At 36.9% G+C, this 24,307-nt stretch overlaps 2 protein-coding genes across 4 annotated transcripts in view; one reads left to right on the top strand and one right to left on the bottom strand.

The window, feature by feature from the left end:
• The window catches only part of LOC124167162, a 31,629-nt gene extending 22,709 nt beyond the window's left edge, over positions 1 to 8,920 (top strand). The window contains exons 6-7 of the mRNA XM_046544970.1: positions 65 to 443; positions 7,580 to 8,920. Coding sequence (XP_046400926.1) covers positions 65 to 443; positions 7,580 to 7,816 — 616 coding nt within the window. The 3' untranslated portion in view covers positions 7,817 to 8,920. The remainder of the gene's footprint in view (positions 1 to 64; positions 444 to 7,579) is intronic.
• LOC124167161 overlaps positions 8,536 to 24,307 on the bottom strand; it is a 145,392-nt gene continuing 129,620 nt past the window's right edge. For all 3 annotated transcript variants that reach the window (XM_046544967.1, XM_046544968.1, XM_046544969.1), the window contains 13 exons: positions 22,730 to 22,879; positions 21,860 to 22,092; positions 21,191 to 21,417; positions 20,647 to 20,833; positions 19,790 to 19,950; positions 18,609 to 18,941; positions 17,481 to 17,730; positions 16,786 to 17,121; positions 14,942 to 15,205; positions 14,670 to 14,817; positions 13,169 to 13,508; positions 12,613 to 12,795; positions 8,536 to 11,093 (listed from right to left, as the gene is read on the bottom strand). In XM_046544967.1, coding sequence (XP_046400923.1) covers positions 10,953 to 11,093; positions 12,613 to 12,795; positions 13,169 to 13,508; positions 14,670 to 14,817; positions 14,942 to 15,205; positions 16,786 to 17,121; positions 17,481 to 17,730; positions 18,609 to 18,941; positions 19,790 to 19,950; positions 20,647 to 20,833; positions 21,191 to 21,417; positions 21,860 to 22,092; positions 22,730 to 22,879 — 2,953 coding nt within the window. In that variant the 3' untranslated portion in view covers positions 8,536 to 10,952. The remainder of the gene's footprint in view (positions 11,094 to 12,612; positions 12,796 to 13,168; positions 13,509 to 14,669; positions 14,818 to 14,941; positions 15,206 to 16,785; positions 17,122 to 17,480; positions 17,731 to 18,608; positions 18,942 to 19,789; positions 19,951 to 20,646; positions 20,834 to 21,190; positions 21,418 to 21,859; positions 22,093 to 22,729; positions 22,880 to 24,307) is intronic.

The following is a 24,307-nucleotide window of genomic DNA, read 5'->3' as shown; positions in this document are numbered from 1 at the left end:
TATTCCTAGTGCATAAGAATTAGAGAATCAAAAAGCATTACCATCAAATTTCCTCCTTCCACAGAATTATTTACTTGAATGCGCCTTTGGACCAATGCAGAGAAACTTTGGATAGAAGAATGTTCGATGTGGACACTGGGGAAATAGGCTACATTCAAAAAGAACCAATCAAAGAAATAAGACATGGTACAAGGTCCAGTAAAGATGAACTATTGACTGGACTTGATAATATAGAGTACATTTTTGGGGTACATTCTGCTGAAGTAGATGCTGTTGCTGGATATATAATGAATATACTGGACTCCAATGACAAAGGAGGGCATGGACTGTTTGACAACATTTCACAGTGCCCAGGGCTAAGAAAACGCTTTTTAAGATCACCAGCAGATGACCCTAAATACTTAGACTTGAGGTTTAGATGTCACGAAGACTTTAAAAGTCAGGTAAGTGATCATGAGCATTGTATTAACCCTCGCACAACTAATTACGGAAATATCTGTCAGAGATTTTCCTACACAGATACATAAACGAATAAATACCCATGTCCTTGTTCTCCCCCTCTTATGACGGTCACTGGTACACAAAGTCGTAGTTTTAGGATCAAGCGCAGTGTGTCTTGGGCCTTAATCTCGAAATACTGGAGCAGGTACCACGACCCCTCATCTTATATTACCCCTCTTAGTGTTAAGGGTCCGCGGTCATACAATTGTTAATTCAGTCATTTTGCAAAATGAATATTTGTTCCTGTATCAAAAAATATAAACTAAGAATTGAATTTTTTAGTCTTTTGAGCAGGGTTTAGAATTTTCAAATGAAATTCTACCATAAATATTAACCTTTTCGCGCCGAGCTCCTTCGCGGGAAGTTGCTTTTGGCTCTACGAAGGGTTTGAGATTTTCTTTTTCGCCCCGTACGGAGTTTTTTTTCGGCTTGGGACTGACAAGGTAGTCGCTTCCTCCCCTTAACGACCTTTCCTAGCGGGGTCCCTTGGCAACTGGGCAAATATAATCCTCGACCCTTTTCCCCGAAGGCAGCCCATCCCGGCGTACTTTTGCGGTCAGTTTATTGTTGCCAGTGCAATTTTAATTTTTTAAATTTTTACTGTTGCATTAAATGTCAGTTCATCAATGTATTCCTTTTATTTTGCAATGCCTGTAGAACTTTTAAACGAAGTTCTACGGTTATTTTTAGGGTTTTCACCAAAACGGCACTATATCATAGCCAAATGAGCTTTTCCGAGAAGAGTGAGGTTATCATCTTCCACGTACATATATCAGTATAAGAATACTTACACCAATGAGAGTACTTACAATATGAGAGTAATTACCTGGGTAGAGCAGTTCTTATTCCTACGATGGTATGGAATGCTTCTCACAACATGTGTCTACGTAAAACATTCCCTATTGGTACATTAAATTTACGAATTTTTAGGATATGCATTAATCAGTATTTATAGCGAAATTCGTTTATAATACCTTTGTATTCAAAGGTTGGTAAGAGGTTATTAAAATAGCCGCTGTAATTTTGGCTCACGACAAACAACTGAGGGAATCAAATTTTATTACATTACGAGGGCTTTTTTTCATAGAAGTTAAATCGGATATTCTATCGATTTCACCGCAAATGTACACTTAGAATGTAGCTAACAGAGTAAGGTACACTTTTAAATGTAAATCATTACAATATCGCTCTTATAAACTTGCTAGTAAGTTATAAAAATAACAATTAAACATCTAACGTTAGCGTCTCCAAAAATTGTTCTAGGTGATGATACTCCGTTAATATGAACGCTAGAATTCCGTTTAAAATTTGGAACCAATCAGCAGAACATACAGAATGTAATTACTCGCATTGATTTTAAAAAAATGCAACATTTACGTTTTTAGCTATTCCACCTTATAAACAAGTAAGTGACCATGAGCACCTTCCTTGAGTGGGACACTGAGAGCCGGAATGGGCCAAGATAATCCCCACGCGGACAATAGGAAAGGGTCGAACCTCTCACGCTGAGGGACCCTTATGGCGGTTGGGACCCAATTGGCATGCTTGACCGCAGAACCGTGAAAAAACGGCCTTTGGCTTCGAAAAATTCCAGCCGTGAAAAGCCGGCCTTCCTTCTTTAGCATCAGAAAATTCAGGCCGTGAAATCACGCCCTGCGTAGGGAAGAGGTTAACTTACACCTCGATTTCAGTATAAACACCAATATGGAAATTATCGATGTATTAAATAAGTTAATATTGATGGTGGAGCATCATTCAAAATTTAACAATGCACAGAAAAAAGCGAGCACTTCAATTCAAAATGTGCAATTTACGTGCAAGTAACAATTATCCATGTAGCTACATAATTCATATAAAAAATCATAAGTTGACTGCAAACCAATGCTGCTGGTAGGGTTATAAACCCAGAAAGGAGGGTGCCCAAATACCCTCGGTGTCCGAGATAATGTGGAGTCCTCGCTCGGAGGGGTTGAAAAAGGTTGGAGCTGAGAGAGTGTGATTATCTGCGAAACCTTCTAAACGAATGTCCTGCATATATACTCCATACTGAGGGGACGGAATAGTCTCTTGGGGCTCAGACCAGCAGTCTTGCTAAGTAGAGAACTCCACCGCCTTGAAAGGGTTAAACTCTATAACAGTGCTTCTAAACCAAATTTAATCAACAAATTATCCATAATTTGTCATAAAAATATTTCACGTAATTTAAAAGAACCAGGGTGTGTGACACTTTGAATTAGTTAAATGCACAGGAAGTTAAATATAATCACAAAGAACTTGAAAATAAAATATGTAGCATAAATTTATCAGGATATCACTTAGGTTACAAATTATCATAAATGTCAATTTAAATGGGTTTGGTGCAGTTATGGATCAAAGGGCAGAAGGAAATGGGAGAAAGTTGCCTCCCCAAAGACTAAATAAGACCCATAGTATGTACATACGTAATTATCCTGTTGGAGGGCTGTTCCACTATTCTTCCCTCACTCTTATAATATGGCAAAATATTAAATATATTCATGATTAATAAATAGTCATGGTTAAATAAAAACACAGTACTATTCCACAACCTTATATTTTTGCAGTTTACTAGTTTCAACGTTACAACGTCATTATCAAGACTAACTGAGAAAAGCATACAACATCCAGCCTTATTTATCCAACAGTAGTGTGAGGGAAGAAGGAGGGGGGGGGGGAACTAAATGAGGAGGAGCATTGAGCATTGTTGGTTGGGCATTGTTGGTTGGATAGGAGGTTCAAAACAAAAAGTATAAAAGCTTGGGGAGGTGGGGTGGGGGCAGGCAGATAAAAGTCAGGTGGTAACGAGGTTAATGAGAAGGGGAGGAGGAAGGATTGTCAAGGAAGAAGTCAGATTTTAAAACAGTAGATAAAAAGTTAGAACATTTGAATACAGTCATATCATTAAAAATTTCGATGTTACGTGCAAGAGTGCATTTGGTGATTTCTAAAATATCCAGTTTTACACTTTTGTCATGCACATGTAAAATTTTAATATTAAAATCACTGTTGTGGCCGGATTCGGACAGGTGTTTAGAAAAATGGGAAATGGAGTCTTTCAAACGAGCACTTCTTTTGTGTTCATCGACACGAGTTTTAAACTTGCGGCCCGTTTGACCAACGTACACACCGTTGCACTCGTCGCATGTCAGGGCATAGACACCACTTTTGTCTTCAGGATTCACTTTGTCCTTGGAGTTAAAAATCACTTTACCAAGGGAGGTCGGGGAGTAAAAACACACTCTGTATTTGTCTTTGGGTATGAGGTTGTGAACACTGTAAGACAGGGGGCCAAGGAAAGGTAATTTGCACCACCGTTTGGGTTCTGTTTTGGGGACCGGCAGCAAACTGGTTAGGGTGGGCGATACTCTTATTCGGGTTTTTTTGGCCAGTAATTTACGGATGAGGTCATCATGATAGCCGTTATTAGAACATATCGATTTAATAACATTAAGTTCCTGGTTGAAACTTGAAGCAGTCATTGGTATACAAAGGAGTCTGTTAAGCATAGAGTTAATGCCTGCAATCTTGTGGGAGTAAGGATGGTTTGAGTCTGCGGGGATAAGTACATCCGTAAAGGTACTTTTCCGGTAGATTGAGAAGTCATGTTTGCCTTCTATGAGGGAAATCGTAAGATCTAGGAAGTGGATTGAGTCACCTCCGAGTTCAGTTGTAAAATTTATGGATCGGTGGAGGGAATTGAGTAGCCCAAGGAAGGAGGCCAGTTGTCTCTTGCTACCGGTCCATAAGCAAATAATATCATCCACATATCTAAAGTAGTAGCACAAGTTTTTTAAAAGAGGGTGATGAGAGCTGAACAGTTTACTTTCAAGGTTATCCATAAAGATATCAGCTAGGATAGGCGAGAGGCCAAAAAATAAAATTTTTCAAAGTAGAAAGATGTTTTATGGACTAATTATTTTTAAAGAAACTTTCTTAGCTTCCAGGCAAATGGACTCTTATTTTCCAAATCACAATATGATTTTAGACAATTTAAATTGGAGAACTAAGTAATAAAAGATTCTGTAAAAAAGTCGCACATGATCCTTTCTAAAATGACACATTGTAAGCGTGGCTTTCATTAAGTTTATTTCAAGCTGCGAGATGACGCCCAGAGCCGCCTAGAAAAGGACTTCATTTGAAACCCAGCCATTAAGCGCATTCCTGTTGACATCAGAAGAGTTGCTTGGGAAACGACCTCTCTCAGTGACTCCATGACATGGGCTGACAGCAGCTAGGGGAGGCAGTCGTAGTTGGGCAGCGGAATAGGGGTGTACAACTTGGTTTGAATAAAGTTGAGTAGCTTTTGGACTTGTTCCCTGCTTTGTTTCCCCCGAACCCTTTTACCGTCGGCGAAGACGACTTGCAGCATACAATTTTTTATCAACTACGTAATGTTACCCAAAAAAATTGGGGAGGTTTCTTAGATAAGCCCACTTTAATTGACTATGCGGCTGGGCGAGTGGTCAAACGTGGGAGGAGCTTGTGCAGAGTCCAGTAATATTGGTTGCCAAGACATCAATTTGCAAGACACATTTATTTTTTTACATCATCATCACTGGTCAACAATCCTAGGATTGGTTTGACGCAGCTCTCCACTCAGTTCTCCTATCAGCTAATCTTTTCACACCTACGTATTTCTTCTCTTTCACATCTCTCTTTACTTGTTCCATATATTTTGTTCGAGGTCTTCCTTTTCCATTCTTGCCTTCAATGATTGTCTTCATCAGGCCATCATGTCTCAAGATGTGGACTATAAGGTTGTTCCGTCTTCTTATTAAGGTTTTCAGGAGGCTTCTCTTCTCTCCTACCCTTCTTAGGACTTCCTCGTTACTAACTCGGTCAGTTTTTACGCATCAATTAAATATCAATCACAATCCATATGACAATGTCATAAAATATTCAAAAAGTTCCCTCAATAGTATTTCATTTGTCAACAGCCGAAAAATATGATTACCTATCTATATTTTTCAGAAATGCCATTGTAAAATCAGAATTTTTACTTGGGCTCTGAACACAATGCCTAACCTAGATGGATATCATATATGACAGCTAAACTTTTTAAAAACATGATTGAAAAGTATCTGTTCCGAATTATGCGGTCAAGAAACAACATTTAACAGGCAACTGATAGGAGAATAGGCTCTTATCTGATAGCTCACAGTGTTGCAGTAGAGTGAAGATCCTCTAAGTCACACTAACATTCGTTTCCTCCTATCTTTGACATTTCCATAAATTTCCCCTCTAGCTCAGGTGCAGGAGGGATAAGACAATTATGATAGAAATCTCAGCTGTCAATTATTACATATGGATTTTAATTGCAATGGAGTTCCATTTAATTGTAATACATATAATGCCACAGAAGCACCATAACCTACAGACTTATTGAGGCTTAATGGCAGGTTTCCACACCCCCTGATAAGATACTCCACTTCTGTGTGAGCTGATGAACAAGTTGCATAGGTTGAAGGTAATTTTTGTTCCAATTGAACTCAGCCTCACATGAATATCTAGAGTTTTAAAAATGTTTGATTTCAAGGCAGTCTACAGGAATCCCTTCACCTCCTGTGAGATTAGTGAGACCCAGATGAAACATATCATAAGGGATGAAGTACATATTTCAAATAACAGTGGCTCATCCTTGACAACCTTTGATGCTAGATGTTGAAAATTTTCCTTGGGGCCAAAGTGGAAATAGCATTTGAGTGCCTTATTGAGTGGATACATTAGTGTCTAAGATGGCAAGAGGCTCTGTTTTTGCCATTATTCTTATCTCGAGGTCTGCAGAGGTTAAGTCGAATACACCAAAGCTTGGTGAGAGTAGATGAATGCTTATAATAATCCTAGCAGACGCCATGGAGGGTAGCCTGTTCTTGATTGCTGAAAATGGTCAGTAAGATCACAAGATAGCACAGCATAATTGCTGCTATGTAATTATTTTATGAACACATATGGAGGATTCAGTGTTAAAGTGGGCCAAGTCCATTGAATCAAGTTTTGAGAAAAAGACCTTTAAAGGTAAACTTCAGTAATAAATTCCATGATTATTAACATGAGTAAATATTGAATTTTGTACAACCTGCATCACTTTGGAATGCCATTTATTGTTAAGTGCAGGACTTGGTTCATTTTGCCTCTGCAAGTTTAAAAAAAATAGGATTAAGTAAATCAAAACATTGAAACTTAGCCAGAATAATTCTTTTTATTATTAATTATAATTATTATTAAAGCAATAAGAAATGGCAACTTATTACATGATTAGATTATAGATACTCAATTTCATCATTGTATTCAGCTGTAGAACGTTCTGATGATGCAAATGAGCGAGTTGTTATCGCAGCAGGCAGAGTTCTGTAGTATTTATGGAATACTGGAGGAATGTAAGGGAGCCGCGACATCATGTCTATTTCTTTTCTTCAGTCATAGGTATTCGTGTTGGGTAAAGGCAGAGTTGATTGTCTGAAGTCAAGCAAAGTAGTGGTCTCCCTGCTTCTGCCTTCTTCTTCAACCCAAATATTGGAAAAGTAGACATTTCATCCAGATTTTCTTTAAATTTTGAATGGCAAACCTCTTTCAAATCTTAGCCAGCACACATGTAACCAGTTGAGTATAAAAACAATGGTTTGTAGGCTTGGTTCACTTCAACACTGAAGAAAAATCATGTTTTCTGTGCACATGTGGACTGCTGCCTCCAAGTGGGAAATAAATTAACTTTGGACTTTGGTCCACTATTGCATTTAAAAAAATGGTTTTAGCCATATCATGCCAGAGTTAATACCAAATGACAAAGATTGCCCACTTTAACACTGACCCCTCCCTATATAAGCTGAGCATTTAAGACTGCTATGAGTGGAAGGTGCAAGACTTAAAGGCTATCTCATGCTCAGAAAAAAATCTACATTATGCACTGAAGATAGTCCAGTAACAAGTTCCACAGTAATTAAAATTTGAGCAGGATCAGTAATCTGTAAGAAGGTAATTTATGACCTTCTTACAGATTACCGATTTCCCAGTTAACCTTATGATTGAGCATTCATGATTGCAATAATTTCTTGTTTTGCAGTTGCTGAAGTACTATGGTGGCTGGTGCACCATCTTGAACATTGGTTCACTACCACCAGTAAGAATTCATGAGGCCATAATGAGCGTGATAACTGGTCCATTCCCTTCCTTCGAAAACGCTGAGATTTGTGACAGAACGAGTGACATTAGTCAAAGTGTATTTTACAGATTCCGAAGTGAAATAGAAACTAAAATACAATTAGAAATGTTGAAATTTTTTGGATCCATCTACATTTAAATGTAATAACCACAGAGGTGATATGTACATGGTGGCAAAATAAACCAGTTTTAGACAAAACATAATTAAAAGATGAGTTTCACCCACGTGAATATACAGACATATTTAATTGGTCCATGTATTGATAGATCCTCAGAGAAATGAACTGCCTGATTCGGCAACAGAATGTAGAGGAGGGTGATAGGCACGACCCCATTGATGATGTGATCGAGGGACCCCAAAAGGCAAACTCACTCAACACTTTCCTGCCAGTGCCTACGAGAGGAAAATGTATTCCACGCTATGAGTAGCATAATAGTATTTTACACCTCTCTTTTTTGTGAGTGGAGTTATCCTGGTATTCTTGTCTCTCCCAATTAGGACCCAAGTGTTTAATGAGGAGAAATGATAAAATATACCTATATTTTCTAAAAATTCCAGAACTTTTAATGTGATAAATTACCTAATGATTCAAGCTCTGTGGTCAATCCATTCGTTGTAGGTGACAGGCTACCTAACAAAAGTAATTCTTCTCTGAAATCCCAGAAATTTTTCCACAGCCACAGTTTCATCAAGTTAAATAAGATATTTCAAAGACAATAAAATTTGTAAATACAAAAAATAAAAAAAGAATATGTAGAGTTTTATACCCAATCAGGGTTTATTTTACAAAGTAATTATACAAGCAAATAAGGTAAATACCTAAGTGTACATAAAGGAAGATTGAAATAAATAACACATTTTTATGCATGATGAATATATTTCACATTCCATGATTCAAATGTACTTGTTGAACATGATCCTGTATAACAGAAGTGGTTTTAAAATCACAATTACTGGGCTAAATGTAGTAGAGTAGTATCAGTCAACATTTCTCTATTTACCACCCAAATACCGAGATGGCCGGAGAAGAAAAACAGCTGACTAAAAGCTAAATTATTGGACCGAGAGATCCTCTTGAGTTACGGAGTGATGTGACTCTTTTACACTGGAATGCTAAGGGGCATACCGGTTTGTGATCAGTCGGTGGGGATACTTTACTGGGATGACGAACAGGAAAGTGCAACACGTTCCCAAATGCATGCAGGCAAGGAATCTGTGACATCACCAATACATGACTAAACGGGTACGTAAAAAAAATGAGAAAATATTTCCCAGGGAGGAATACAAACGTTTACAGTAAAGGATGTTGATACTGACATTGGGAAATTTTAAAATTCAATACACAGAATAAAATCCACATTGACAACAATAAGTCTGTTTTAAGTGTCGCAACCTGCTCTAAAACTCCAGAGAGCCATTCGCACAACACCTTTCATTGGGACCAGCCAACAATAGGTTAATGGGAAGGCATTTTTATTCACTCAAATGAGATGTGCAATATTTGTTTCTTTAAAAAAATTATAATGAATTACAGTCCTGGTACTCACACCAAATCTACGAATTGGCTGTACACAAAAAGCTGTCAATGAGAAATGAGCAAAATTTATGTACATGATTTAATAATGCTTGCATTAAAATGCCTCGTGCAGTTAGTCTAACAGTAATGAATGTAAACTTAAAAAAAGTCACTTGAATACTTATTGCTCCAGAGATAGTCCTCTCCTCACACACACACACACACCTTATACTACAGGATATTTCTTCAGCAATCACACTCACAGATTTTTATCAACTGCATTTGATTTCATTAAATTAACCACACTGTACAATTAAAAACCTTATAACACTAACAAGAGAGTATTACATACTCCAGAGAATGTACAGAATAAATACATTAGCCAGTATTTTATACTGATCACAAAGCACTGTGGAATATGACACAGTACCACATGAGACTCCTCATGATACCTTTCGCTCAAAGGTAAAAAAAATTCCCTCTCACTCATAATTTCATCTGTTACTCATAAAATAAGATGCCAAAAACAGACACCAACAAAAACTATGGCTATAAGACAGAGACTGTCAACGCACTGGAGCATGGTCGAACTGAGTGCATGCCTCATTTCATCGTAAAATCGAACATTCAGTATGGGAGGTGCCAAATTTCCTCCCACACAGCACACACAATTCACTTAAAATCATTCAAGATACGAGTAACAACTGCATGCAAGAAAATAGTTTTTGACTAGCATAAAAATAGACTTTTCACACATTTGTAAGAAATAATAAAAAAGTTTTATACCTAAAAACCCTCTTTTTTATCTCAGTCGGAATAAAAGTATATGTACTCATGTCATACATATGTACACACACGCACATAAACACAAGCACACATTTAAAAGACCTCTCACATTATCAGCTCCTCTCGTTTAATTTGTACTTTTTCACTCATAAAGGATAAGCTATATCCAAAATGGATTCCTAGTCTTAATATCCTATTAAGCAACCACTCATACATCTCCTATCTCATTTTCTAACATTATTAACGTTAAAGTAAGTTCATTCTTTAACACTGGACGCAAACACCACCATACTGATAAAACTGCAATTTTCATAACATTTTTAGGGCAATTTTTAAGCCCTTAATATGCCAACATTTACTAGAGGGCTTTCACAGAGAGAATTCGTTCTTCTTCAAAAACGAAAAGAAATCACCAGGAACAACATTTCATCTATTTTTTTCATTTTTAAAAATCTTTATAGAGAAAAGCTAATGGATAAAATATCTAGCAACGTTAGTTTAAGATTATTATATAATATTTCCAGCATTGCCAGGCAGTGCAACTTTTTAATCACATATCCATCATTTTGGTCAGGTGATGTTTTGAAAAAATATGAAAAAATGCAGAAACAGACCTACATTTAGATCCTAATAGAATACCAAGCGAGAGAAGATAACGAATGATATAAGTACTCCATTCACAATTAGGATATTAGTTAGAAATCCACAATGATGTATTACAATAAACGTCAGAGCGAGGCTTTGACATCAATTAGGACATGGGGTGACTCCAAATTCATTAATGGGCCTCACCATTGTTTTGCATATTCCAGTTGAACGGGTGCACCAAGCACACCTTAGGAGACATTGATCATCTGCTGAGGGGAATGGGTAAACATCCAACATCTTCCCAACCAACATTGTACTGCACCACCAGCCAACTTCTGATCAAGACTAACTCTTAAATCTCCCAGTCCCCTACATCAGCCAATCTCAGGTGTTGAGGAGAGCAGGTTTCTTGCGATGGCGCCTTCCAGGTTCCAATAGATACGAGAGGTCTAGGGGTTGCTTGGTCGGAAGTTGTGCAAGTAGACGAAGGAGTATCCTATTCAACCTCTCCTTCTGCTGAATCCTCTGTAAGCACAGATCGTACGTAAAAAAATTAGTGAATTTGAGAAGAGGATGATTACTGAAAAGGGTACAGCATGAAACAGAAAACAACCAATTTACAATTCTATAGATACTTGTGCTGTGCAACCAACAAAAATACAGTGAAACCTCACTTTTATGTTCCCAGAATTAATGTTTTACCCTAATTCACAATATTTTCCCTCAGGGCCCAAAAATACTTCTATCCTTCAAATGTAATTAAATCCCGCTATTAGGACTTTCAAATCCCACCATTTACATCAGTTGAAGCTTAAAAAGATGGTGACTGGCACAATTGAGCATATTAACACACAACCCAATGGATTCTAAAGTTTAATAATGATGAAATACATTTTTAAACATTAAATACATTCTGACATATGAGTGCTGATTTTATTTATTTTATAAGAATACAAAAATCATTTTTTTGATCCTAAGCACTATGCACATAAAATTACTAAAAAGTAGGCGTGCCAAAAATTACAATACTTCATGTCAAGTGGAGAGGAGGGAGTTACGAAGTAATATCAAAGTAAAGTAACACCAAGGCATTAAGGATTACAAGCTATTTCAACAGTTATTTGAACATTAACAGACAGTATTACAATATCTGCTTAGACTATATACCACTGTGATTGCGGAAAAGAGATTACTTGTTAATTTGGCGGTCATTCTTTGGTGCGATCTTTTCCTGTTTTCTCTTAGCTCAATTACTAATGCCATTCATCTGGCGTTTTAAGGAACTTCAGCTTTTAACTCGGTGTGTAATTATTTTAAGTAGTCTTGCAGAAACGTGTTACAAAATGGCAAGCAAGCACATGATAAAATCGCTATTGTTATAAGAAAAGTTCCGCATTTTGAAAAGAGTTGTCTAGAATACGGGTACACATCAATCAATTTGTGATAACACAATACACCTCGCCAAATTTCTCTAGCTTCACATCTTGCATCTAAGATACCTATGGCTGCATGATGCACAATTGAACAATTACACTTTACATGCCTTTACGAAAGCATGTTTATCTTGAGTGTCACGGATGTTGAGATGGCACCTCATCATTCTAAGATAACCTCTCGACCAAATTTGTGTGGCATGACTGGTAGATGGGGTGTCTGGAATATGGTTTCTGCTGTCACACAGCAACTTGAGTGATCATCGCTACACATCATGCGACACGAAGTACACCTCGGTAGCACAGAAATGAAATAAAAATGGAAATGGAAGGTGAATCCAGAAATTGAGGGGCTTCATCCTTCAACTTTGGATATATTGAGCACTCAACGAAGAAAGCAATTTTCCTGATATTATGAACACTCACTAAACTGAGCATAACACAATAAAAAATCAATTATTTTATATCTTGATACACCATTATATCCAGTTGGGCAATTAGGCTGGGTAAAGCTGCACACCAATTGGAGAAACAGACACCCAAAATTGAGCCCAGCACTACAATAATACAATATTTAGGAGCTATGTAGTTCACATGAAAGTGTAACTCACCCTCGCAAAAGGAATTTCTTTCCTGACATCACGTAGTTCAGATTGAGCAGGCTGCGATCTCATGCTGTTTGATATAACCCGACGGTTTGTCCTTGAAGCATCTGATTTTCCTGAGCAGGCATCATCATCTGGAGCAGCAGAACGACTTCGTGCACGAGATTTTGGAGCAACGGGACCATGAGGCTTCAAGAAAGAAGGAATGCAATGAATATTACTCTGACATACTGTCAATCAATTATCATTAACACTAAGCATAGATTGAAACCTGTTTCATATTCTGCATCATTACGTGATTGCAGCAATGCAATGGAAACTCACAAAAACTCAGAAAGAGAATCAGCAACACGTAATTAGTCGCTCCATATAAACTGTTAGTTTCGTTTACCCCTTCTAGTATTTGGTAAATTAACCAAACTAAAACATTCAAGTAAATGAAAGAATAGTTTGCTGATGGTCATTCAAACTATAATGTATAGATAAATTTTATTCTAACAATTCTTTTCCATGATAAAATAAAGACACTTAAGTTTAGTTTCTAAAACGTAAGCAAACTTACCGTGTACGTCCTTGATATTTTGAGACGAACATCAAATTTCTCAAAAGCGTAAGTCTTCATACAGATGGAATATTTTGGCTTGGCTATCTTGGTGAAGAGACGAGCATTTTTATCCACTCTATATTCACATATATAAATGTGTTCTTCCGGCGCACCAGCAGGACGTCCTTTGCAGTAAGTTGATGGATCCAGCACCCAACAGTGACCCATAATAAGGTCAAGGGGAACGATTTCATACAATGGCACTCGCATAACTTCATTTGGGAAGAATTTCCGGGTTGGCTCGTGGTATGTCTCATGTGGCCTCAGATAGTGGTGGCCCAAAGCAAACCTCTCGCCACTGAAACAAATGATATCAAACCCATTAAAGATTTGCAGCTTACAGATAATGAGACCTGCTAAACAGTCATACAAGTTTGTCAAATCACCAACTAATCCCCATAATTATCATTGGTTTCTGGGCTGAGCTGGATATATTAAAAAATTAACGAAGCTCAGAAGGAAGTTCATGACAGAAAGTAAACTTATGTTTTAAAAAACATTGAGGCATTCATAACAGCCTCTTTTATACATAATTAGATGATCTGTTCTCCAGATTATCTACCAATTACAGCCTTAGCTAGTCCCCCCAACCATTCCTTCATCCTCCCAATCCTACTCTTCTCAATTCTCCCTTTCCCAAACCAAAACAACTAGTGTTCCAATGGAATGAGCAGAAAACATGCAGAGAATTCATGACACAACACACAGTAAAAAAAATTTAAATTGATCAAGAATATATGTATTATTATTATTACAACAATCTATTTGGGCTACCCCCTTTGTAAGGATGAATTATCAAAGCTCTACTGCATATTTTAACATTTCTTCCCTATGATCAAACACTTCAGTTTGGTATAAAAAGTACTCATAAAAGAAAGAGGATGACACAGACAACTGCTAGGATTTGAACTCTGGCCACAGAAAAGGGAGGCAATAGCTCTAGCCAGCACATCTTATCATCATAACACGTCAAACTTAACTTTCTATTTTTATAAAACATTTTTGACTACTGATTTGGCTACATTGTCATGATGTCCACAATTCTCAAGAGTATGTATTAAAGTGAGTGTGTATCGAAAATCTAAACTGGTTTTACACTATATTATTAACTCAAGAATAAAATGAACATAAAGAGTTTGATCAATTCACTATACAATAATGTTAGATTGCTCTGAAACTGTAAAAGGAATAGGACTCTTCTAACAAGAACCTCAAGTAAAATAGAAATCAGCAGGACCTTAAGAGGAAGTAATGAAAATTATGTGCTTGAGATAAGAGAACAGGAAAGCAAAAAGCAAGACAAAGAGAATTTAAAAAAAACAGGAAAATATGTCAAATGAGATGAAGAGAACAAAGAAAATTCTGAGCTCATGTGTGACATTGAGTCCAGTAAAGGGCATCACAAAACCTCAGTGACACACAAATATTCCATGGAGCACAACATTTAATGGATACATACTTCTTGTCCTTCCACAGCCTTTCAACTCGGAATATATCAAGGTCAGTAACTTTGATCCCCTTCACAGTTTTATAAGTATGCTTCACTGGTGGGTTTGACTTATCTCCTTCCTCGCTGATCATGTCCCGCAGAACATAAACAGCATCGCCTATAAAACAATGGTAGATTTACAGAATTAGTTGCCAGTGCCCATGCAAGAACCACATGCAAAAATGCTAATCGAAAATCATCCTAGTGAAGAATATTTAAGAACACATTAGTTTTGCACATACCTTGTCTGATCTGAAGGTTTCCACGCAAGAGTGAAATGTAATGAACCACTCCAGGACTTGGATGGAAGTCAGGCTGAGGAGTCATCTTTATTTCCAGATCCACAGGTCTTGGGTTGCACTGCTCACATAAGTAGTGCTCAACGCCTTCGTCAGCAGCTACACAGTCACAGTGCTGCCACACTAAGCACCGCTCACACTGAATCATCATGCCTTCATCTTTGTACAGCCCACAGATGCAACGGATCACATCTTCCTCCTCTCCACCTGCAATGGACAAAATACAGTTGAAACAACGAGTTAAAAAATATCATAATTTATTCCAATATTACCAGGGGTCTCCAAAATACGGCCCGCAGAGGGCTTTCATCTGGCCCGCGCACTCGTTTCAAGTAGAGTGCGATTCTCGCTCGTTTAACTCTGTGAGACACCGCTAGGAGCATTGCAGCGCTGTACTGCACGTCAAAGTTGCCTTCAACTGTTTGTAAATAAGAAATATGCCACTGGATTCTTCAGTAGACTTTGGTATTGAATACTTCAGTCATCGGCAAATTTGCTATCCAGCCCGTGGGGGCGATTCGAAACTTGCAATGGCCTTGGAGTGGCCCTCATGGCCTAGTAAATTGGAGACCCCTGACATAGAAAATTGACTTCAAGCGAGTCTAATTAGTGAGGATTGAAGATTTAGTGCTTTCCCAGCAAATTGACCGCCTGAAGAGTTCTTGGGATTGCCACCTGGTCAGGAACTGCATCACTGCCGAGGATTCGATGTCTGACTCAGCCATCATGTTGGTACTAATGCAGTTCCTGACCCAGTGGCGATCCCAAGAACTTTTCACACATGCCTAATTAGTGCCCACATGATTCAATCTGTTTTCACTACACATGAACTTGGCACCAAAAACATGTATTCTAATTTTTTGTAAAATCATTACTTAGTATAACTGCTTGTTGTCTACAATAGAAGACCATTTTATAGAAATACACACCCGAGCAATAAATACACTCTGCCCACCCACCCAAATGGTTTACTTCCCATGCATTGAATGGAGCAGTGGTTTTTACAGTAGGTGATTAAAGCACTGCAGTCCCCAACTACAGTTCCCAATAGAACATTAGGAGCATGCCCACATGGAATTATGGAATGCACTATTAACCATTTTACTGCCACCGGGCCGATACATATGGGCCCTCACCGGTTGTGCTAAAAATGCCACGGGCCAATTTATCGGCCCGACTTATTTGACTTTTTTTATTCCGTGATTGTGGCCTTTAACGGCTGTAATGTAAGTAAACCCCCATAATCTATCTACAGTTCTAAGCTATAAATATATTTTTCATATAGGGAAAAAATCTAGATGTATTAAATAAAATTAAGTAGCTGAAATTTTGCAAATTCCAGGAAATAGACTTCTTCGCACATCCCACCAGAAATGGACTGGCAGTTAAAGGGTTATTGTCAAAAGATGCAGCACAGTAGAATCAAAGAAGATGGAAACTATTCAATTCTGTTCACTCAAATGACTATTTCCACAAAAAATATCAATTTATAAGAAAAAATTAAGTAATTTACACAAAAAGGAGAATGATTTATGGAAAAACAATTGAGTTTCAAGGAAAAGGGAATTGCTAGATGCTCCCTATCTAAAGGGGTTCCAGTCTTTAAATACTTATTCATCAATCTGGCACATAAACTTCGAGGGTATTACCATTGAAATGTCATGCACAATTTCAAAACCATTGCCTAATGAAAAGTATAATCACCAGAACAATACGTTCACACACTCTGGAATAATGACCAAGAGAAATTTATACATCCAAGCTTGAGACTAAGCCATAAAAATTACCTATATCACAATCAGGAATAAATGATGCTGGCGGACTTTCCCCTAGGATATCTTCCAGTTGTGACAAGAAGTCTGCTTTGGCCATGTTGTAGATTTTTAAGAGACGAGCTGCAGCGATGCCAAGTTCTGATGTTCGTCCAAAGAACCTCATATTGTTTGAGAACAGTCTAGTGAAATCATTGTCAAATGCCTCCACTGTTTTGTAGAATCCGGTGATGATGTTACGCTCCAGCGTGGCCAAGTCAATTGGATCACTCACTCTCACATAATACTCAGGATGCTTCCGTTTCGATGGCAGAGAAACAAATGGCTCAGCCAACAGTAGACTCCTCTCATCTAAAATTACGCAAAACCATTTCAATGAATTAGAAAAATATACATAGATAGTAATTCATGCAGAAAATATACATATTAATATTAATACAAAAAATGAGAACAAAAGAAGAGTAACTATTTCTACCATCCAGGAACACTCCTGACAAATTATTAAAATTATCAACGCAAAATACCAAACTTAGACCACTTAGGATATTCCTAAATGAAAAAGTAATCCATTTTCAAAAATACCTTATAACACTCCATGCAATAAAGTCTTTCTATTATGCCCTATTTTACAGCAGACAAAAATAAGAGATATTTCGCAATTTACAGAAACTATGGTTATATGGAGAAGAGAAGTGGCAAATAAATTATACCTTTTGCATCAACAACTTTGTTGTAAATATCCCGGAATACATAAGCAAGCCTAGCTGTCCTTGTCAGCTCAGGATTGTCCTCAGCTTGAGCCAACCTCCTAGTCCTCATAGATCGAGGGGTGGACAAAGCATTTAGTTGAGTGAGAAAGACATCAGCTGCTTTTGCATTGGCTTGAGGTGGTCTGCTGTATCCGCAGGGCTGCTGATCTTTTTTAGCTGCTCTCTTCAATTTCTCTCTCATCCTTTTAACCTGAAACACCAAGTGAAGTGTTAGGATAACCATGGTGAGTAGAGTTATTACAACACTGTCATCCAAAAATTACCAGAATAATACTTAACCAATAGAACGCATCATGTTTAACAAATTCCTACATGAAACACCAATGGTTAAGCCAAAATTTATCGAAACAAATTAATTAAAACATGCCAGCTCAATAACTGCTAATTTTTCATAAAAGAAAACATTAAAAAATTTAAACTAGAATTGAACATCCGGTTTTAGTAAAAAATATTCATAGAAAATTACAAAACTGACTTAAGTGAAGAGAGAACAAAAGTATAATTATGAGTAAAAAAAAAAGTTGAACACCACATGGATGTATTTAACAACCAAGAATTGAGATGGAATATTGGGGAGTTTAGCCATGCGAGAAGGTAAAATTATTCAAATCAAAAAAACAGAAGCATAAACAAATCACCAAATAAAAAATAAACTGTACAACAATAAGAAAGTTCCCCATTCGTGGAAACAATGAGTGGCCTCTCTCTTTCGAACATAGCCTCTGGCTTAGTTATTTATGAAAAATACAGTGATTCTAAAAGGATTTTATTTACCACAGACTGTTTCTGTTTTGTTGAAAGGCAACATAATCAAATGGTTTACATAGTGATCAAGATTGAAATCATAGAGTTGCTTCTCCATCACTTTTTACAAGGAGAGTATGAGAGTGCAAAAGAATACCAGAAGGCAGAAAAAAAAGTTGGTGATAAGTAAATAAATACTGAATACGGAGACAAATAAGGTACACATTTTACATCCACAGGAAAAGCATGTGGAATGAGGCTAGGAAATACAATAATCTACAAGGATTGACAGCAAAAAACCCACGAGAAAGATTATTCACAAACCTTCTCCAAATTTCTGAGCAAAAAACAGTGATGAATCTGAGCAAAGCATCGCTGTTGATGTGACATCGGCCGAACAGGCATCAGATTTGCTTGCCTCACGCCAGAACTTCCCTCCCCTCCCTTCTTCTGGCGCATCCTGCCACTCTTGCGTGCGCTTCGCCTCCCTTTACATCCCAGCATTCCTTTGCCATCGCCACCATCGTCTCCCATAGCACCACTGCCAGCCGCACCACCTCCACTGCCTGAGCTGATGGAAATAGTACCGGTGCCATTGAGCCTCTGAGACTTGCCTCCAATCACACCTCGACAGTTCTCACTGCCACATTTACAGGGCTGAAAAAGAGGAGCACCGATCATTGTAACATTCCACAGTAGACTCAAGTCTCGCTTAGCGCAATTTTGCCTATGGTCAACTTTGTTCCTCAGGGAAACATTCCTCACACTGCTTAGCCAAATCACATAACCTTAACCCTCTCTTGATGCACAGTGAACTTGCCAGAAGCACACAGATAATCACTCTCATTTTCTGCAAATTAACATTAATGATTGCCTTAAATCCTCTTCTTCACTCGTATACTCGTTGAAATCCATTGCCGTATAAGGACAAAAAACAATGCTCATCATATTATTTGTTGAAGTTGATGTTTGTTGAAAATACAAGACTAGGGTTATAATTCTCAGCAAGTAACAAATTATAGATGAAGACCATAAGTGAAATGAAATTTACAACAGCAATTGCAACATCAGAATAATTCCACACCTCTAGCATGAAGACACATAGTTAAGGTAATCCACTGCAAAGTACACATCTATTTAACTTATGTTATCAACCTAAGCAAATACATACACCTTCAATCAGATGACCTACTGCCTATGTAACAATTATATAAAATTTTTAAGATACATTGCAAGAGATAGATAGGAGTTGCCAGAATATTTCCCAGGTAACCACAGTAGTTTGATCATGACTTGTAATATATGATCATTACTTATAACAGCATTAATTATAACAATATAAATTGGAAATAAATGGCTTGGCTCTCATATATAATATTGGAAGGATAGGAGTCTTTTTTACCTTGACTTTTACGTGACTTTTTTTTTTAGCCTTGAGGGCTATAAATGATTAAACCTTTTTTTGCACACTATATTTAGCGCTACATTGTCTCATAATTTCTTACCTGTCCTTCTGCTGGGTTGAATAATGAAAAGTTATAGTCGTAAGTCAACTCTTCATTTGCCTCTATTTCCCGGAGAGCAAACAATGCCATACGAAACAAGCCATTCACACTCCATTTTTGCATTTCACAATTTGGCTCACAGGAGTGGTTGACAAACCTCCCTATTAAAAATAAGGACAAAATATGGCATATTAACACTAAAATATATTAAAACAAATTTAATGATATATTAATGCTTACAAATCAAATCGAGGGGGGTGCAATTTATTGGAAATAATTTTCATATAATTGAGCTGTCATCAGCAAAATTCCAGTAATTTTCAATTATTATAGATATTAAGTACCACACTGAAGACCAAAGAATTACTACATAAGCAAACTTATTCATCCTTGATACATGACATGGAATTTTTAAAAGTTATTTTAAACACTCTGTCATTAATGAGTTTACAGACTCATGGAATGCAAATCAATTGATCCCAATTACCACCAATACGTTAACTTCAACAGTTAAAAACTATTTCTGAGTATACTGTTGATATTGACAGTGTCTCTGTCCAATTTATTCCATTGGAAACAACCTATTTGCTACAGCAAGACAAGTACCCTTGCATAACGTTATGACACACAAAACAAAAATATTTACTACCTAATGATTCCTTGTCATCATTATAACCAAGCACGTCATTTTACTGACATGACTTTAGGGCGAAATGATTTCTTATGAGTTAAATATCAAACATGTGCCACAATAACTTGGAAAACCCACAGCAATATTGAGTAATTCCAAATATATTTGCTTTATCAAGCCTCTGCAACTTCATAAGGAATGACAATCCTGTTTGAATAGCACATACCATCTCCTCCCATCCTGTGGCCATCTATCACTAGTCCACCATCCAAATTGAGGCAGTAATGATGAGTGTCATTGATATACCGTGACGCCATTCTATTTTTGAACTCCTTTTCACTAACAACTTCACCAACGTACTCCAAGATGAATTCCCCAGTCCTGATGGCATACTTGGTCCTCACACCCCAGCCCTGAAAGAAAAGATACCAATGATGAGAGATATTTCTAGGATATTACACTCATGAAACTATGTACTTTTTAAGCTCAACATTACAATCTAAGCTCTACAGATAGGGTGAGGCAGCGGGACATTTAAAAAATTCACCAATAAAAAGGGAGGAAAGAAAAAAGAGAAAGGATTATGGATAACATACATAAAAATTGAACACACAAACAAATTCATTATTTGACTTGATGGAGTACTGTTTGTAACCAATACACAAATGGATTCTGGTCCAATTATTTATCCCAAATTTACTCTAACAAAAAAGGGAATTAAATTAACTTTTCATAAGACAAATATTAAAATTCTAAGATCATGTAATTACCTTGTCTTTTGTCATGAACTTTTCCAGACCTGGCGACCACTCATGCTTCTGGATCTTCTGGTTAGAGCAAAGGTCTTTGCAAGGGCAAAGTTGAGGTGAGCATTCCACATAAACCATGCGATTAATACAGTCTTCTCCACAACACTTTTGGTCCTGCTTCTGGGAGTATGTGCAGTTACAAGCTTGAGCTTCATAAGTGTAAGTAGGCTTCACATCATAATATACATCTGAAAAAAAAAAGTTTCAAATTAAACAAAACAAAAACCAATAAAGTACATCGCAAACCTATTTCATTTTGGTAAATATAGAGATGCTTGTGAATAACGTTTTTGTCCTCCTTTCATTTTTATTGTCTCAGCTAAAAGAGATACTCAAGAATTGCAATTATTTTGAACTAATAAAAAAACAAAGGAGTATAAAGCCAAATAACCACCATTTCACATTTAATGAATAATCCATTCCCAATTAATTCTTTTCTATTCCTGCTATCTAACCAAATAGAATCATGATAGGGACCTTAGTCAAGTATATGAACAACCAAAGCAAAAGCAGAGATAGCAATATTTTGCAGAGGACACATTAGCAATAAATATCAAGCAAATTCACCACAAAAACCATGGCTCACACAAAGAAAGTAAGTGTAAAATAAAAAAATCAGAGTGCACTTACTGGTACGTATTTTCTTGTAGTTCCATGATGGCACAATATCTCTTCCTGGGAGTTGACTATGCGTGTGAAGCCACCACAGATCATATGGAAGCTGGAAATCCAAACGCCTCTGCCTCAGCCACTTTCCACAATGGTATGGTGGAGGAAGTAACCCATGCCTGTGCTCTTCTGGGCGATACGCCATTCTCTGCTTCCCAGAGCCTGATGGAACATCACAGTTTGGACGTCTTGGCCTGTGAAAATACAACCAAATATATTAAAAATTTACTTCAAAGGGTACATTTATAGTTCCCCATAGATATTGCATCTATGGAAATTTTAAAGTAAATTATTTCTGGAATAGTCCTAATTTTTATGTGAGTGCATGAGGTAAAGAGAACAACAGTATGAATTCAATCATTGAACATTCTTCAAAAAGAAAGGAAACAGTCCACAGTTAAAATATATACATGTAATGTTTTATTACGGCAGAGAGAGGCAGTTATTACAATTCAGTTTAAAAGCAAAGCAAATTTTAATTACAAGGAACCTTAAGCAACTGGTTTGACTGCACCAGAGATTGAATTCATCATGTCTAAATGAGCTATCTATCACAAATCTCTTTACATCACAATTGTCTCTGATTATGTCCTAAATTATTCAGCATGAAATGCCCTTTTTCCACTCAACAGATATTCCACTCCCGAACAAACGTAACTTCCATCAACCCACCATCGTTTTTCCAATTCATCACACTGCCTTTCACAATGTTTCCACGGAATTATTTGCCTCGTTTGTAGGCTATAAGTGTGAGAATTTACAATGGTCTAGAATCGACAAGAACACAAATTCATCGGAAAATTACGGCTTATCATAAGAAGAGTAACTTACTCATCCTCTTTGTAAAAGTCTGAAAACAGTCCAGCTGCCAAGAACTTTTTCCTCCACCTCGGCTGCTTCTTTCTAGCACCAGACTTGGACTCATCCCCTGATCCAGCATCACCACCCGGAAGGGGCTCATACGGTATGGCATTATCATCACTGGAAGAACAAAAAAATTGCTAAGTCAAGTAAAAATTCTATTTTTTTCCAAACAACGCTTTGATGTGCAAGAGAGAGATCGAGAGAGCAATTAAACCATTTATTGATGATTAAATTCATCATGGTTTCTTCATGATTTGAATGAAAGCCAGAGTAAATATTTGATAATAAAAACATTAATACTGGAAAGTTCCATAATTTAAAATACCATTTCCAAATCTCAGATACCTTTACAATAGCATTTAAGATGCAGTAGAGATGTACGTACCTGCACTCCTTTTCGCACTTTAAGCAAAGAACAATTACCCACAACTTCTACAAGATTTAGTTCTCTCTTGGCTAATACAAAAAATTATTGTTCTCAGGTTTCCATCTTAGTAATGACTGTAGCTGCTGCCACCATTTCAATCAAATCTTAATTGTCACAAGGTGATTTTACATTACTGTTGCTGATTACACAAGGTAAGAAATTATTAACTTTTTATCGATGAAGACCACATTAACAGATTTTAATAAATAAACTTTCCATACGATAAAATAACAATACATAACCTGAAACATAGATTATCAAATGCAATTTTATTTTCCTAAAATCCAATTCTAATACCTTAAGTTAAAAACATATTCCCAATATCTATCAGAAGCAACTCGTGACAAATCTAAACTCGAATCCTAAAATATTCTGGAATGATTCTAATCTTACAAATCTTGAATCTTCCTAGTATAAAATGTACTGAGGAATAAAGTTACTTCAAAATTGCAATTTGATTCAAAAGCAAAATCTGACACCTGCATTCAGAGCAAAATAAGAATCTGTAAATTCTATCTATTAAATTCATCAAGACGCTTATAATGTAATTAGCGCTTGAAACAAATTCTAATTTCAAGATTCATATTTTCTCTTATACAGCATTTTTTAAAGAATTTTAAATCAGTTCAGGAGCAAGAATATTCAAGTGTGAAATATGGTGTCAGAGTTGAATTGAGATTTTCAGACTACGTATTGGCTATCAACAGGATAAATTTTATAGCACTGATATGACTTTGATTATGAATAATTAGAGATTTGACATGCGCACTACTTTCATTATGAATTAAATCTTTTGAGCTACGTCGCCGCGTCAATTCTTGGGTGGCCCCAACGTTTCCCGACCGATGCTGGTCGCTTTCTCAAGGGATTCTAAATCCCTTGAGAAAGCGACCAGCTTCTCAAGGATTCTAAATCCCTTGAGAAAGAGTCCCTTGAGAAAGCGACCAGCATCGGTCAGGAAACATAGGGGCCATCAAAGAATTGACAAGGTGACATAGCCTTTCCTCAAAGCCCAAAAAATTTTATCCATAATGACGAGCACCTGCAAAAGTTTTAACGAAGAATTACTACTTTTATTTTTGCACTGAAATTGATATCTTAGAACCAACAATACCAAC

This window comes from Ischnura elegans, chromosome 10 (assembly GCF_921293095.1).
Source record: "Ischnura elegans chromosome 10, ioIscEleg1.1, whole genome shotgun sequence".
NCBI lineage: Eukaryota > Metazoa > Arthropoda > Insecta > Odonata > Coenagrionidae > Ischnura > Ischnura elegans.
This window is presented reverse-complemented; position numbering and strand designations above follow the sequence as displayed.